Here is a 16,627-nt window from a genome sequence, read left to right as displayed (position 1 = left end):
GTTGTGTGTGTGTGTGTGTGTGTGTGTGTGTGTGTGTGTGTGTGTGGTGTGTGTGTGTGTTGTGTGTGCTGTGTGTGATGTGTGTGTGTGTGGTGTGTGTGTGTGTGTGGGTGTGTGTGTGTGTGTGTGTGTGTGTGTGTGTGGTAGGATATTGCATTGTTTTTGTTTGAACAACAACCAATCTGTTACAAATCTTGTATGTGGTATAGAAGGAGAATAAAACAAATTTTTTGTTTTGTAACCCTTTTTGTTACCATCTTACTGTTCAATAATATATGTGTGTGAAGTGTCTTTCTGTGCGTGTTTGAGCGTGTGTGTGTCTCTAACTGATTCATGACGCAGCTGCATGTAGTACATGTTCCCCATGTATTTGGATTTAATCTATAGACATATGAAAAGGCTCTGATGGTTGGAGGGATGAGGACACTGTATCCTTCCCGTAATTGTTACTTCAAACAAACATCCTGTAAGTTCCATATTTACTTTATGTTTTCTACCTTTAGAGTCACTTGATGTTATGGAAGTTGTAAAAGTTCTCTGTAACCATATGATTTAAATAGTAGCAGAAGACAATTTGATTTAAAAATCTGTAATACGTTGAGGAGAAATCATCTTTCATGTACAAAACTACACCTAACCTACTTTCAATACACCATATATACTTATCAAGTTATGGTTTCACATTTGACCTCATTCATACATAAACTGTTATCTATGCTTTGAGTATTTTTCTCCTGCAGTTGCAGAGGTGGCCCAGTGTAAACACATCGGTAACATTGTGGACAGCATGGAGATAGTGTGCAGCTTCATAGTGGATTCAGTGGTAAGGCCCCAGAACACTGAGTGTGTGTGTGTGAGAAACATTGGCGAGTGTTTCTTGAAAGGAGTCACTGCAGGCTCTGTTCACAGGGCAAACACTGCAGACCACTGTTCCCCCTCAATGGGCATTTAGAGAGGGTCTCTGTCATCACAGTCATTCACACACAGGGGAACTTTTTATTCAACTCTGATAAATGATCTGCTTCTGGAAACATGACTTGTGTTTTCCTGATTATGTCAACATACTTAACATTTACATTTAATCCGTGAAGTGTCATGTATCGTGTAAAGTGACTGTGAGGAGGCGAGAGAGGATGAGAGAGAGTGCTGATTTATCAAAGGCTTAACTGGGCTATAATGTTACTTTTGAACTGAACTTTGGGTTTTCCCTTTTTTGAACTCGAACCCTGTGTGCTTGACATTTTTTCACAAGCCTTGACCGTCTATTAACAACCTCAGAGCTGAAGGTCAGCTGCTCTGTGACCTCAGAGTCAATTACCTGTCGTCACATTCGGTGGAGGAAGAAGTACCTAGATCCTGTTTTTAAGTAAAAGCATACCATAAAAAGAATCAAGAGTCCTAGCATTGAAAATGTTAATTCAGTAAAAGTATGTGTATGATCAGGAAAAAGTACTTAAAGTTTCAAAGGAGAAGTTTGTCCCTTGTGACACTGTTAATGTTAATTTATTTTTGCATTCATGTAAAAGCAGGATTCTGCTGTTGTTGAGATGGAGCTTATTTTGAACTTTTAACCAATATTTTCAATAACGATGGATCTGCTGATTAATTTATCCATTTACAGCTAGATTATGCGATTTTTAAAATGAGTCAAAATAGTGATATATATACCTTACAATAACCCAGAACCCATGACACCTTCTAAATGCAAACGGTCTCTGAATTATATTAAATAGCCTAAAAGTATAATAAAATATATTTAAACATCTGGGTAGCTTTAGGATGTCCTTCTGGTGATACAGTTCAATATAGCCTACATTTAAAATGATTTTAAAATATACATTTAAACATGTTATCATAAAGAAATAAGATAAGAAATTAAGCATATAAGAAAGGTTATTAACCTGGACATTAGATTGGTCAAACACTATTTGACACTGGCATGTTAATTCAAAGTAAAAAAAATAAAATAGAAATACTCAGTGAATTTACACGTAACCTGCCTTAATGTGTATTTAATTACAGTATGCTTCTTGAGTAAAAGTATGTAGTTACTTCCCACCACTGACAGGTGATTTGACTCCACGGTGTCGCGCGGCACAGCCGGCGAGCTTTCAGCGAGCGCGCGCGTTCTGGGGTTTTACGTGCACGGGGGATTAGGGCCGGTGAGAGTGAGCCAGGACAGCGAGACCACGAGCACATCCTCGGCCGTTAGTCCTCTTTTGTCGTCGTAGAAGAAATCCGAGAAAATGTCTCCGTACCGGGAAACAAGCAGGAGATAACGGCTGAAACTCGACCGTTGGATGTGAAGTTTAAAAGTTTCTGACGGTTGATAGTGAACTGCGGGGATAAACCTCCGGGAGGGACAGGTGTCTTTCGTGCGTCTCCCCTCTTCAACCCCTATAGGGGCTAGGATTTTTACTTAATTTGTTTTGTATAAAGCTGGACTTTTCTGAGCCATGTTGTGGACAAGTTGGCTCGTCCTGCTGCTCTGCTGGGGGGCCACCACCAGCGGCGAGCAGCAGGCGGAGGAGAGGGACGGGACCCCGGTGGAGGCCCGGGCGGAACCGCAGAGACAGCGGTCCCCTCCCCCTGTGGAGCCGTTGGATTTTGGGTTTGTACCGGCTGCTGTTTACGATACCCACGCTTACTTTGAGCCAGGACCTATTGGGCTTCTCTTCCACATGGTCCACGCTTTTCTCTACGTTGTTCAGCCGAACACCTTTCCTAAAGGTGAGATTATCCCACCCCCCTCCTCCCCACCCAGGTTTCTCATCTTTACTCCGGGTCTTATTCCCCTCTGAGGAGGACTCTCAGCTCTTTTTCTTCAAGTCATTCTGCATAAACACAACGCTTATATCACTAAATAACCTAATGTAGGAGACTAGGAGTGACCCTAACAGGTGTCAAACTCACCATTACCTGATGAGGGGTTTTCAGCTTTAATGTCACTGCAAAGCATTTTAATGGCGGTTGCCTCCGTGAACCCAAACCATTAAGATATAAAGAATAAACAAGATACAAACATGATGATAACGTATGGCATGCAATACAAGTATGATTGAATAAATAAATACCTTGTAAATCAGTACCAGAGGTGGAAGAAGTACTCAGATCTTGTACTTGAGTAAAAGTAGAAGTGTAGGAACTCTGTTACAAGTACAAGTCCTTCAATTAAAAGTACAAAAGTATGACTGTCAAAATATAAGTAAAGTACCAAAAAAAGTATATATTTCAGAATAATATTATATGTTTTGATTACAATTATTGATGCATTAAAGTGTTTATCAAAGCTGGTAAACGTGCAGCTAGTTTGCATTCAGTGTTGATTATATTTCTCATCAATAAACAAAATCTGCAAAGTAACTAAAGGTACGAAATAGAGTAAATATAGTGGAATAAAAGTACACTATATAGCTCTGATTTGTAGTGGGGTATAAGTATAAAGTATGCAACAAATTCAAATACTCAAGTAAATTACAAGTCCCTCAGAATTGTACTTGAGTAAATCTACTTTTACCAATTACTTTTCACCACTGATCTCTACTAAGGGGTCCATCACACTGCAATGAGAAGCTGCCAGATCAAATTTAGGCCAGTTAATTAATGATGGGAACGTGATAATAATGCATGTTACTAATCCTTCAGTGTTTACTGCCAATGACTATGAGTTTTGGATAGTCACTGGGATAGATAGCAGAAACTTTGGCCAGTGGTCTGTCTGGTTACACCATCTATCTTCGCCTTCAAATATAGCCAAATGGTCCTCTACTTGGGGTTTTAGGTGGTGGCAAAATGATGAAGTTAAAATAAAATAAAATAATTTTGTCTCTTAAAAAATAAGCCATAAGGAAATCTGTGTTTTCACATAAACCTGCAAAGCAAGCGATAACCTGTGTTGACGGGTCACTGGTCATATTAGCGGTCTGAAGCATCACAGACTAACTGATCTAATTTACGTCACAAACTAAACAACAAAGTCCAAAAAACATGGGAAACCTCAAAGAGCTTGCCGGAAATGTTTGCACACTACTGCTGAATCTGTATTCTTTCTTCAACTTTGAATCTAATGGCTGACTCGATGCATGACTTCCATACAACACACCTAATTAAAACACTTCTGGTTCAAAACAGCACACGTGCGGTTAGGGACGGCATGCTTTGATGATATGTGCTTGGTGAGCTCAAAAACCAACACTATGAGCAGATTATTGGGATCAATAGCTCATAAATGATCCTCTTGGGTGCCAATGCTTTAACATTATCGTGGTGATTAAAAGGTGATCAGGTCCGTCTTTAATCAATACACACATGGTGAATGTTGTTTTCCTGGCCACCTGGTGTAGTGCAGTTAATTGATGGATATATAGAGCTACAACCAACTAAAGGTGTTTTGTTTGTGTACCGTATGTACGGCTGTGAGTGGTCACGTTGGAGGTTGACATAGTGCAATAGGATTGAAGGTTTTAAATTGCTGCCATTTTGGTGTCCAGGGTCAGTACCGCTGGCTTGGTAATCAATTAGCAGATCAGCGATTAGAGGAGGCTTTCTCTGTCACCTGCATCCCTTCGTAATACCTTAATCCGCTGGACCATATGCTGCCGCCAGGGACTTTCCAGTATTTATTACTATCATACACACGCACAGGTAGAGACCACCTGGATGTCCTGTCACAATCCCACATATCATAATCATATCCTGCATGTTGATTGACACATAATAAACACAACAGACATACTTTCAGGTTCAATATTACATTGTTTACATCTGCTTTACTGAAGACATTAGGCTCAGATGACTGCCAACCAACTTAATCCACTAAATTAACTTTGCAAAGAGAGGGCCAGTAGTTCAATTAAAAAAAGCTATTTTTGGAAAAGGCCGCAATATCACTTCCTTATAAATCCATTTGTTTGTGAATCCAAAAACTTCAAATAGATCATTATGAATACAAACTTTTGAGTGTGTTACTCAGACAACCTGAGCAAGAATTGAAGGCAATGTAAAACACAGCTATCCTATACACCTGTTCTTCATGAAGAGCTGCAACTAACCATTATTTTCATTATCAATAATCGCTGGGTCTATAAAAGCTCACAAAATATGGAAACACGTCCATCCAAGATTCCCAAAATCTTTTTCTGTACAAAACCCAAAGATATTCAGTTTAACATAGTAGGAGGAAAAGCAGAATATATAGCATCCCCTGCCATTTCTACAGGAAAAATCCAATATACTCAATAGTAAAGATCAACTAGAGAATGCAATTCCTGAAGAAATTGCTAGTGGGAATGCTTTATGCTGAAAAGCTGACGCTGAATTGCTATGCTGAAATGTAATGTGTAAGAAGAAAGTGAAGAATTTAGATTGAAATGATACATGAACACTGGGGACCTGAATGTGTGATGAGAGAAGAAAATAAAGTAAAAAGGCTTGGAAAAGCAGAAGAATATTTGAACTGCAAACTTTTGAACTAACTTGATGGCGAATGATCTGTCGCCATGCCAACAACATTTGATGACATCCCATAATACGCTTAGATGCGTTGATGGCTGCATCGTTACCAAACCTGTGAAGTTTTGGGCCATTTCGAGCATTTTCACTGAAGTTATGAGAAAACAGTGTTTCATGGCGAGCCTTGTGTTATCATTAGGGATGCACGATATTGGTTTTTTGAAACCGATATCGATACCGATAACTTCCTGCTTCTCAAGACCGATACCGATAACCGATAATAATATAATATATATATATATTAAATGTACCTGTAGTTTTTGCACACCTGGTGGTAAAAAAAAGACTAGTAGTGAGCAAATGACATGAGCATTACTACTATGAACAAAACAAAGCCAAGAACAGTTTTGACTCTTCAAAGTGATGGCGATGTTTCAGGTGACTAATCAGGTTGGAAGTATTATAGCTTGTTGCCTTTTTCCCTCCTCGTGGAACTTCTGCATTGCATTTGTTAATACAAATAGCAAGCGAACTATCTAACTCTGAAACTTTGAAATATTCCCATACTACCGACGACATGTTTGTTTACTGTCCTGGCTTCACGGCCGCACACCATTTACATCACAGCCAGGCATGAGTTAGGGAGCGCTGGATTTGTGAAAAACTCCCCTCTTCCTAAACCACTAATACCACAGTACTGGCAAAACGGGAGGAGCCGAGTGAAAAACAAACGCCCCTCATCCCAATCCACCCACACCGCAGTATTTTTTTCTTTTTTTTACCCAAAAAATATATTTTATATTATCGGGGCTATTAATACTTTTATCGGGTTTATCGGGATGACGTCATAATTCCTAATATCGGACCGATAATTATCGTGCACCACTAGTTACCATGGCAATGGCATTTGAAGAAATCTCAACTCTCACGTAGATGTCGTCACGGCTGGACTGTTGGCACACGTGAAGTTTTAGCACTTTTTGAACATTTTCATAGGAGTTATAGCGACATCGTGTTTTATGGCGAGGGATGCGTTTCCATGGAAACGACATATGGTGAGATCTCAGATTTGGCGTAGAGCTGTTGAGGCATGGACCGGTGATATACAAGTGAAGATTGGGGAACGATTGGACCGTGTCCATTGGACTTACAGCGACATCGTGTTTCATGGTGAGTGGTCTCTCACCATGGCAACGGCATTTGATGACACCCCATAATACGCTTAGATGCGTTGATGGCTGCATCGTTACCAAACCTGTGAAGTTTTGGGCCGTTTGGAGCATTTTCACTGAAGTTATGAGAAAACCGTGTTTCATGGCGAGCATTGTGTTGCCATGGCAACGGCATTTGAAGAAATCTCAAAACTGTCCCGTAGACGTCTTCACGGCTGGACTGTTAGCCCACATGTGAAGTTTGAGCACTTTTTGAACATTTTCATAGGAGTTAATGTATAGCGACATCGTCTTTTATGGCGAGGGATGCGTTTCCATGGAAACGGCATATGATGACACACCCCATAACTGACGTAGAGCTGTTGAGGGCAGGACCATTAACCTTTATCTGAAGTCTGCTGCTCTGAGCATGTCAGTTGGAGTTATGACATCATCGTGTTCCATGACACAGGTGTTTAATTATATTTGATCTAACGAGGTGTCCAGAGATCAAAGGTTTCCATTGTTCTGAATGAGAGATAAACCTATTATATGTGAACGTTTTGTTGAAGAACCATAACAGATATCGGTGAAATTTCAAAGCGTGAAGCATCTCAAGGACCTTGAATATCTGAAGTGTGCTTTTTATGTACTTTCGGGTCAATAATGTGGCCTTTTTGGCAGTTTAACTAAAGGTGTGTGGCTGCTGCCGTGAGGAAATATCAGCCTTTAATGGAGACATGTTGAACGTTTTTGTCACTTCATGCCCTCAAGAGGCATTTTGTATAATTATTTTTTGCTTAATTATTTGTCATTTTTCAAGCTACGAGATGTTTTCCTACGTTTGTCATGACAAATTATGCCTCAGGAATGCAGGGTTTGGAAATTATGGCAGTTTTTAAAAAAAATATGAAGGCAAATTTCAAGATTTCCTACACTCTAGCTGTGACATCACGCACTCTAGTTAATGTTAAATGTGAAGAAAACCTCTAAAACAAGGTCTGAACAATGTTTAATATCTCTAAAAGTAAGAATCAGATTTAAAAGTTGTGTTACACGAATAATGTCAGAAAGATGTGTAACATTTTAAAGTTGGAATGAGGTTTCTGAGTGAAAGTATGAAGGAACAGTTAGCAGTTGAAGTCGCATGAAGATTGTTCAAGTCTGAAGATTTTCTCCATTGACTTCAATGGTTAAAAATGTGATGAATTATGGGATGTATCTCTGGAATTATGAAAGTTATGAATGCTAAAAGTAATAGCACTCGATTCCCGACCGAGCTGAACGTTTTGATGTTCGAACGGAGTTTCTGCGATGTTCAATGCGGGAGGAGAAGACCGGCAAAATAACGGGCGGAATAAAATTAAAGAATTTCGTGCGTAGAAGAACAGATAGTTGGAATGCTGCATTCCCACTAAATTATTCTTCCAATCAATGTAGCTCTAAAATAAATATAGGTTATTTCTAAAATAAACACCATTTATGTAATCACAATTACATACAAAAAACATAGTTTGTCCCTGAGATAAATCTTCTTAAATTATATTAGTGATAATTAGTGGTGCACGATAATTATCGGCCCGATAATTATCGGTCCGATATTAGGAATTATGACGTCATCCCGATAAACCCGATAACAGTATTAATAGCCCCGATAATATACAATATATTTTTTGGGTACAAAAAAAAGAAAAAAATACTGCGGTGTGGGTGGATTGGGATGAGGGGCGCTTGTTTTTCACTCGGCTCCTCCCGTTTTGCCAGTACTGTGGTATTAGTGGTTTAGGAAGAGGGGAGTTTTTCACAAATCCAGCGCTCCCTAACTCATGCCTGGCTGTGACGTAAATGGTGTGCGGCCGTGAAGCCAGTACAGTAAACAAACATGTCGCCGGTAGTATGGGACTATTTCAAAGTTTCAGAGTTAGATAGTTCGCTTGCTATTTGTATTAACAAATGCAATGCAGAAGTTCCACGAGGAGGGAAAAAGGCAACAAGCTATAATACTTCCAACCTGATTAGTCACCTGAAACATCGCCATCGCTACGATGGTGTGTTAAAAGCGTACGAAGACGCCTGCGCTGCTAAACTAGCGGCGAATCCAAAGCCAGCTGCAAAGGCACGGGGGCTTTTACCTATCGACGAGGCTTTTGAAAAAGGCAAGAAGTTTGCCAGAGACGACCCCAGGGCTAAAACGATCTCTAACTTCATCATAGAAATGATGGCGCTTGACGAGAGTCAAAACTGTTCTTGGCTTTGTTTTGTTCATAGTAGTAATGCTCATGTCATTTGCTCACCACTAGTCTTTTTTTTACCACCAGGTGTGCAAAAACTACAGGTACATTTAATATATATATATATATATATATTATATTATTATCGGTTATCCGTATCGGTCTTGAGAAGCAGGAAGTTATCGGTATCGGTATCGGTTTCAAAAAACCAATATCGTGCATCCCTAGTGATAATCTGTGGGTTTTGGGATATATATTTTTTAAATCCTCTGGAGCAGAGAGAGGAGCTGTGGATTTTGTTATTGATTAATGCATCGGTGTTTCTTAGGGTCAAAAACACTAAACTCACAACTTAAAATGAAAGCGTTTAGTTTATTTAATAAAAGAGCACATGTTCAATGTGAAAACTGACAGTAGATATAGATTAGTTGCAATTTCGTGCTATATAAAATAATATATAAAAAATATAAATAAAAAGAAAAGATTAAACACCTTGAATTTCAGGGGGGGGGCTCCGTTGCCGGGGCGCAGCACCCCGCCAAGACAATGGTAGGGGAAACACTGCCTTTAGGAAATGCAGACATTCGACAGTACTGATTCTGACGTTGATACCCAGGGATCACCAACTACATTTGTCCAAGGGCCGAAATGTAACCAATAGACACTATCGCGGGCCAGCGATTTTTATATAGCCCAGAATTTTATAAATAGTATTCAGATTACTTTTGGAATACTTTCTTTTTCCATAACAGATGGGTATGTTTTGGTGAACAGGAGACACTTATTTTACTGTTTTCATGGCTTATCAAGAACTCAAACACAACATTGGTGTCATTCTGGACAGCTCTCTCATCTGCACCCCACATAAAAAACATCACCCAGACTGCATTCTTTGTACTGTCTTAAAACCTTTCCTTGGAATATGTTATGAATTGTAAGGTGTCCTTGGGTGCTTTGAAAGGCGCCCCTAAATAGAATGAATTATCATTATTATTTATTATCTGAAACGATGTAATAACTTTTAAAACTTTTTCCAGTCACTTGCCCCATGCATTCAGCAGCAGCAGGCCATTCACTTTGATTTCATCCCGTTATGAAATGTCATCATTTCGACAATAAAGAAATGCTACATAAACGTTATCTTGCACGTTTTATCTAACCATCTCCGTTTCTAACTTTCAATATATTTTAAAAGAGATCTCTCTCTCATCTGCGTGCGGGGGTGGGGCCTCACGGACACGCTGCATCTCTCTCTCGCTCACAGACACGCTGCAGCGCTGTGCAGTGTGCACACAGTTCTGCCGGTGATGAATAATACATTTTGTGAGGAAACTTTTCCACCAATAATTCCAATAAGTATTCACTTCAGGTTTACGAAAGTAACTGTATTCAGATTACTCGTTTTTCAAATGTAACGCCAGTTGAATACAGTTAGCCTACTTGATGTTTGTATTCTGATTACGTAACGCCGTTATGTATTCCGTTACAACCGTTTATATATACAGTCTATGGTTACAACCCAACCCTGCTTCTAGGCTACTGTCCCGCAGCTCCAGCCTCTGTTGGACTCTGTCGCAGCGGGGCTACTGCTGTGGTGCGGAGCGCATTAACCAGACTCTTCACAACGAAGGATCACTTCTTCTTCAGGGGAGGGAAGGTTTCACAGTAGGCAGTCTACTGTCCCGCAGCTGCTGCCTCTCTGTTGGACTCCGGTACTGCACCTTACTCACGAGACGTTGTAAACAAAGAAATGGGTGGGGGGCGAACGCAGTAACCACTCCGCCAACGCCACAGTCACCCCCGTCGTGCGGGCCGGATGAGAATGTCTGGCGGGATGGATGTGGCCCGCGGGCCGCCAGTTGGTGGTCACTGCCCTAGAATGTTTCATTGATACGAGTAATGTATTGTCGGTGGCCCAATGCGTGCCCGTGTACATAGTTGTAGAAAGGGCTTGAGTTATATTTAGCTCTTGCGGTGGTGACCGGTTGGGGTCACAGGGGCTGAGGTTGTCTGGAGTTTGAGATGGAGAATTACAAACCAATGTAAGGTAGACTGAGGAAAGGAAGTTGATTGTCCTTGCAAGAACATTGGTCTAATGTTGAACAATCTCACAACAAGTCTGTAGACAAATCTCCACAAATCCCTGTTTTATTATGAATGTTTCAGGTTTCCAAGACAGCTGCTGTAGCGTGAATCACAGGTCGTCATTGGTTCATTGGTTGTAGTCAGGATCTGGATCGCTCATCCCTCTTTACAAATCTGTGTGACGTATCATAAGGAAGATGTATTTTATACTCCTGCACTATGTGAGCAGGGCGTGTGTCTTATCCCCCTGATACACACAGGGTAGATTAGAGGATTAGCATCCACAGGGCTAATGCTAACACAGCTACCGCAGCTACAGATGGCATTGTAACACACACACATTTACACACACAAACACACACTTACACGCTTACGAATGCTGGCTCGCAGACTGCACGAACGTACTGAAAGTGGGTCATAGTCTGGGTATTTATCTGTTTGCTTTAATTACTCACTGGTTAAAAACATGTTGTTAATCAGGGAGATAATGCCTTAAATTGAATTAACAACAAAATAAAAAACTTGATTAGTTTCCTGATAAGGATATCTGCAAAACAAGGGAGGAAGGAAAGAATAGACACCGGGATTAATTGATTTCTGTAAAGCAACACTTTTGCAGATCAATTAATTCTTTAACTACATAATACAATTGCAACCTTTCCTGCGTCTAAAGTAGATGCTAATGTCTTGTAATTATAAAATCTTAAATACCTAAATCTAAAAATATCTATTCTCTTATATTCCATAGATCAGAAAAGTCACTCAATTGATCAAAACAACATTGACTCAGTCTGTTATCTCTCTTTACCTAATCCATATTATAACATCTTGTGGGCAGTGTCTAATAAAGTGTCTAGTGCAAACAGGAGAAAATACCGTATAATCCTCTTAGTTACTTTGGCCAGCTCACAGCGGGCTGTGTAACTTTCTTTAGCTCCTGGTGCCTTCAGAATACATACGGTGCTTATAGCATTGTGTAATTCTGTATACCAAACAGTTAGTAGTATTTAAAGCAACAACCAGGAAGTACTTCATAACCTGACCTGACTATTGCGTAACACCTTTTGAATTGCATCCCACAGAATCACTTTAGGTTCCCATTGTGGTTTTATAATATACATTTATGAAAGTGAGAGCTGCAATCTCACTTTGTCCTACCAATTCAACTTATTTCAAAACTATTTAAATCTAGTCTTGGGAAAACTGTTAGTGTCAGTGGTTCCAATGATGGGGGATCAGAAGCCCCTTCTTAGGGTTAACCTGATGAACTCGCTGTGTAACATAGTGTTTAACTGCATAGAAAATATGTTGAAGAAGTTTCAGGTCTTTTGGACATATGCATTTATTTTACAAATAACATTTGTTTTTTTCTTGTTGTGACATAATGGATAGTATTACTTTTGTTTGATTTGCACCTGGCATTTGTGATTTCTTGTATAAACAATCCCAGATTTGAATATCACTCGTCATGTGGAACCTGTTATGAGTGGTCGCACATAGACATCGCTGCATTATAAGGGGTGACAAGCCAAAGAGCACAACTGAAACTTTACTGCTGGGAAATATAGCCAATAATGTAGCCAATCATTTATTTTCCTGCACTTTTCTCTACCAGTAACTCCACCATGGCCCCATTATTCCCCTAACCGTCTTCCATTTTTGTAATGATTGAATATATTCAGAAACGTACATTTCTCCACTGGGTTTAACTTGCTTTTCAAAGCAATCTAACATGTTCAAATCCACTGTCCGGAGAGCAGAGACTGACCAACATGTATGGATGTATTTCTTCATCATCTCTCCCACTGAATGCTTCAAGTTATAGATGTAGGTTTTTAAGTGTGGCTAATATACTTCACAGTTAACAGGGTTTAGGTGAATGCAGGATAAAAAATGCCCTTTGTGTTTCTGTGTGTGGGGCTGACTTTTACTTTAAATAATAGTTGTTGGGTTGCATAAGGCTTTGCCGCCACCTTCCAATAATCTTCCAGAGCAGGTCAGTCAGCATAGAGGATTGTGCGCGTCTATATTTACACATGGCAGTAAGAGGGTTGTAGGTGCGGCCTTCAACAGCGCTAACTCGCTGCGGTGTTCGGTGGTTTGCTCTTTAGCTTCAAAGTGTTTTCTATGTGTGTGTTTGTTCTGCTTGTAGTCAATATAAACCTTTGAATGTCTCTTGGCATCACCTTAAAAGAAAAGCCTACATTTTGCTAAAATTATTAATTGAATTAAATCTGTTGTTTTTTGTATTTAATGAAAAAACAAATCAGTACTAGCTCCCTTTGTGTGCGGCATGACACCGTTTTTTGACCACAGTGAAAATCATTGTGAAAGCTAAGAAATCTAGATTAAAGGAGATTATTCTGTTAGATAAAAACACGTTGACAATTGAACAATCATACACAGCCACAGCCAGAATCTATTCGTTCTAATACTTCAAATAGTACACATATTTATTTATCTAATCTTAGTCTGCAACTCTGCAGAAATACAGCTTTTTTAACTGAATAATAGAAATGTAAGAAAGAAAAATAAATAATTCTTATTGTAAAAAACGATATGAAAACTTTCAAATGATTTTGTACGGCTCTGGAAAGAAATGAGTTCCTCACTTCCTTACTTTTGTCTACAGTATATTCAGGATGAGGAAGGGATTTCTTTTGAGTTAGACGGTGGTCTTTCCATTTGCTTTAGGTCTAACTCAGGTTCACCCCCCCTCTTCCTTTCATTTGCATTAGCTTACTCTTATGTTGGCTCACTGAACTAAGCTGTCTAAGCTTAACTGCCCTCAGCAGCTAATGCTAACTAAGTAGCTGAGCAACAACAGGTGGCATGGATATGACTCAGATGTGTTCATATGCTGCAGCTGCAGAGTTCAACCAGGTAAATGTCTTCACCCGACATGACAGTCTGACGGCTCCTGCAGGTTTATAAACAGGTCTGGGAAAAGAGAGACACCTCCCTGACGGAGAGGAGGACGGTGCTGCTGTTCAGAGGATCATCCATGTGGTCACAAAAGATATCCAAAATCTCAACTTCTTTGACTTGAGGCTTATTCAGAGACATTTTACTTTTAAAGCACACACTTGAAACAGAGGCAGTTGCTTTGCAGCCAATTATTCAACTTAAGGAATAGCAAAACATCTAATTAAACACTCAATAGATATTATTTGATTAACTGTGTAGACTAAACAGTGTTCAAATATGAGTCAATGAAACTTCTTCTCTCTCTCATTTACCATGTGTAGTGTGTTCAAAGATACCACCATGGGGGCTTTGTTGATTACATGATATCATCAGGACATTTGAATTTGAATTGATAGTGACAATAAAGTGTGTGTGTGTGTGTGTGTGTGTGTGTGTGTGTGTGTGTGTGTGTGTGTCAGCTTTAAATGATAAACTGGCCTCCATCTGTTTACATTGCAAACAGCAGAGCAGAGTCACCTACTGTTCCGAGGCATGTTACTGTTTATGACGATATTACATTTCTAAAAGAATAGATAAGAGCAGACATTTGTATATCGTGTCATTTGCCGATATCATGGGAGAAATCTCACTGAATGATAGCAAGCACTGGAATACAGTATATTGCTTTGACTCGGGATGCAGCTTCAAACAGGTAGTCTTCAATGTTAATATGTTGAATTCAACATGTACTGTATGTCGATATAAATATGTCTGTATCTCTGGTGAAATAAGTATTCAGATATTTTATTTATGGACTTTTAGTAAAACCCCTAAATAAAACATTGTACATAGGTAAAAGTACAAAGCATCAAAATAAATCTAGAGAACCAAAAATGCAATTTCAGAAAAATAAAAACAGTTTCATTTGATAGGTTTCTAAATATTTACGCATTCATGTGTAAGCAGGTCATGTTGGGGCCAACGGTAGCCATTTTGTGTGCTGCCTAGCTTTCTATAATAGTGCATAATAATATATAAGTTGTCTATTATTAGTATTTGAGAAAATTATAATACAGAAAAAAAAGCTCAATATTATCCCTCAATTGTAGTTTAGTAGAAGTATAACGTTTTAGAAAATAAAAAGTATAATCATCGAAAGAATACTCCACTGGTTTGTGTACACATTGTATGCTTGATCTGTAGATGAACACACATCCACTTATAATGTTTTAACTGTACATGTTGTAAAATATATAATGTGAATGAGTCCGTGTGCATACAAGTGTTATTGCCAGTACGTGTGCACAGAAATCTGTGTGTCCCCGATTCACATTTAGGGTGAGTCACCATCCAGGTGAGCTTAGTGATGGCTGACCTATAAAAACACACAGACAGATGGACTGAAGTGCATGTCTCATCGGCAAACTACACAGTAATAACAGCCTCCGTAAAAACACACATCTGTCAGATATAAGAGTAGATAAATCCTTCCGCAATACTGTCCTCTGGAAATTAAAATATGAATCCACGTAAGCTGTGTTGTCTGCTCATGAACAGATAAATGGATTTCCCCTCCAGCTTAGCTCGTCAAATGTAGTGCAGGGAGTGTGTTTGATTGGTCGTACTGTAAAATTGGCAGATGACTCATACCACGTTCTGTACAATCCGTATACACCCTGGTAAACTCTGCAAGTGATTATAATTACATTCCTGCAGATTGAAAGACTTGTGTGCTTACCTATCTCTTCTATCTTTTTTTCAGATCTGATTATTAAAGTTATTCAACAAAACATGGGAGGAATCAAAATAGAAGAATGGAGAAAGGTATGTTTGGTTTAAAAGATTATTGAGATTACATATTTTAGTCTTGATAATAAGCAGTAATGATACTTAACTGGTTAATACATTTGTTAATTTAACACCTGTAAGAGATTTAGTTTTTTGCATTTATTTGTAATCATTTCAATGGGATTTTAAGGCCTTAGAGTGGCCTTTTTAATAGAACATGAAATAATCTATAAAGTCTCTATAATATTTTAAACACATAACGGTAAGAATCACAAAAGGGTAATATAATAGCCTTGTTACTGCGATTCCAACAAGCTTTTTGGGATTCCCCCACTTTGATTTGACGCTTGTTATTATTAAAAACAGTACTTTACAAAACAAAAAGGCAGTTAAAGGTGGGGTAGGTAAGTTTGAGAAAGCGGCTCGAGATACACTTTTTGTTATATTCCATGGAATGCTCTTAACATCCCGATAGCAATGAATATCTTAAATGCTTTGACAAAAAATCCATAAAGAAATGTCATCAGTGGAAGCCGTGGCGCTGTAAAAAGCACGACCAATCACCGGATGGCGTACCTGCCCGTCAGCCTTCCATCTGTGCACAAACTTATCTCGTGCCCTCATTGGTCATGTGTGCGTTCGTGTGTGTTGGAGGAGGGGCTCTGTAAGGAAGTGGAAGATTTGTTTCCGGCTGTGTATTTTCAAATTCTAGCGCACTCGAGCTGGTTTCAACAAAATGACCTACCCCACCTTTAACCATCATATAATTCACAAAATAAAAAATAATGTGCAAATTGAGAATAAGTAAGTAGACACTGTGGTTAGAAAAAAAGTTAACAATATGAAATAAAAACAATAAGTTATGAAATAAAAGCAAGAGAACATTTTTGTATAGACTAGGTTTTAAGAATGATGTTTCGTCTGCCTCCTAATCTTTTGGCTGACCTTGATTTGTTTGTCTTTCTTACCCTTTTGCCGTGTGTGTGTGTGTGTGTGTGTGTGTGTGTGTGTGTG

At 39.1% G+C, this 16,627-nt stretch overlaps 1 protein-coding gene across 11 annotated transcripts in view; it reads left to right on the top strand.

Moving 5' to 3' along the window:
- Positions 1–1,896: 1,896 nt before the first annotated feature.
- prom1b (prominin 1 b) overlaps positions 1,897–16,627 on the top strand; it is a 32,295-nt gene continuing 17,564 nt past the window's right edge. For 2 of the 11 annotated variants that reach the window (XM_034231431.1, XM_034231440.1), the window contains exons 1-2: positions 1,898–2,730; positions 15,588–15,649. In XM_034231431.1, coding sequence (XP_034087322.1) covers positions 2,457–2,730; positions 15,588–15,649 — 336 coding nt within the window. In that variant the 5' untranslated portion in view covers positions 1,898–2,456. Of the gene's footprint in view, positions 2,731–15,587; positions 15,650–16,627 lie in introns of all 11 variants that reach the window. The other 9 variants (XM_034231434.1, XM_034231435.1, XM_034231433.1 and 6 more) reach the window with 6 other exon arrangements.

This window comes from Gymnodraco acuticeps, unplaced genomic scaffold (genome assembly GCF_902827175.1).
Source record: "Gymnodraco acuticeps unplaced genomic scaffold, fGymAcu1.1, whole genome shotgun sequence".
NCBI classification, from domain to species: Eukaryota; Metazoa; Chordata; class Actinopteri; order Perciformes; family Bathydraconidae; genus Gymnodraco; species Gymnodraco acuticeps.
Note: the sequence above shows the minus strand (reverse complement) of the source record. Positions and strands in the feature narration are given on the sequence as shown.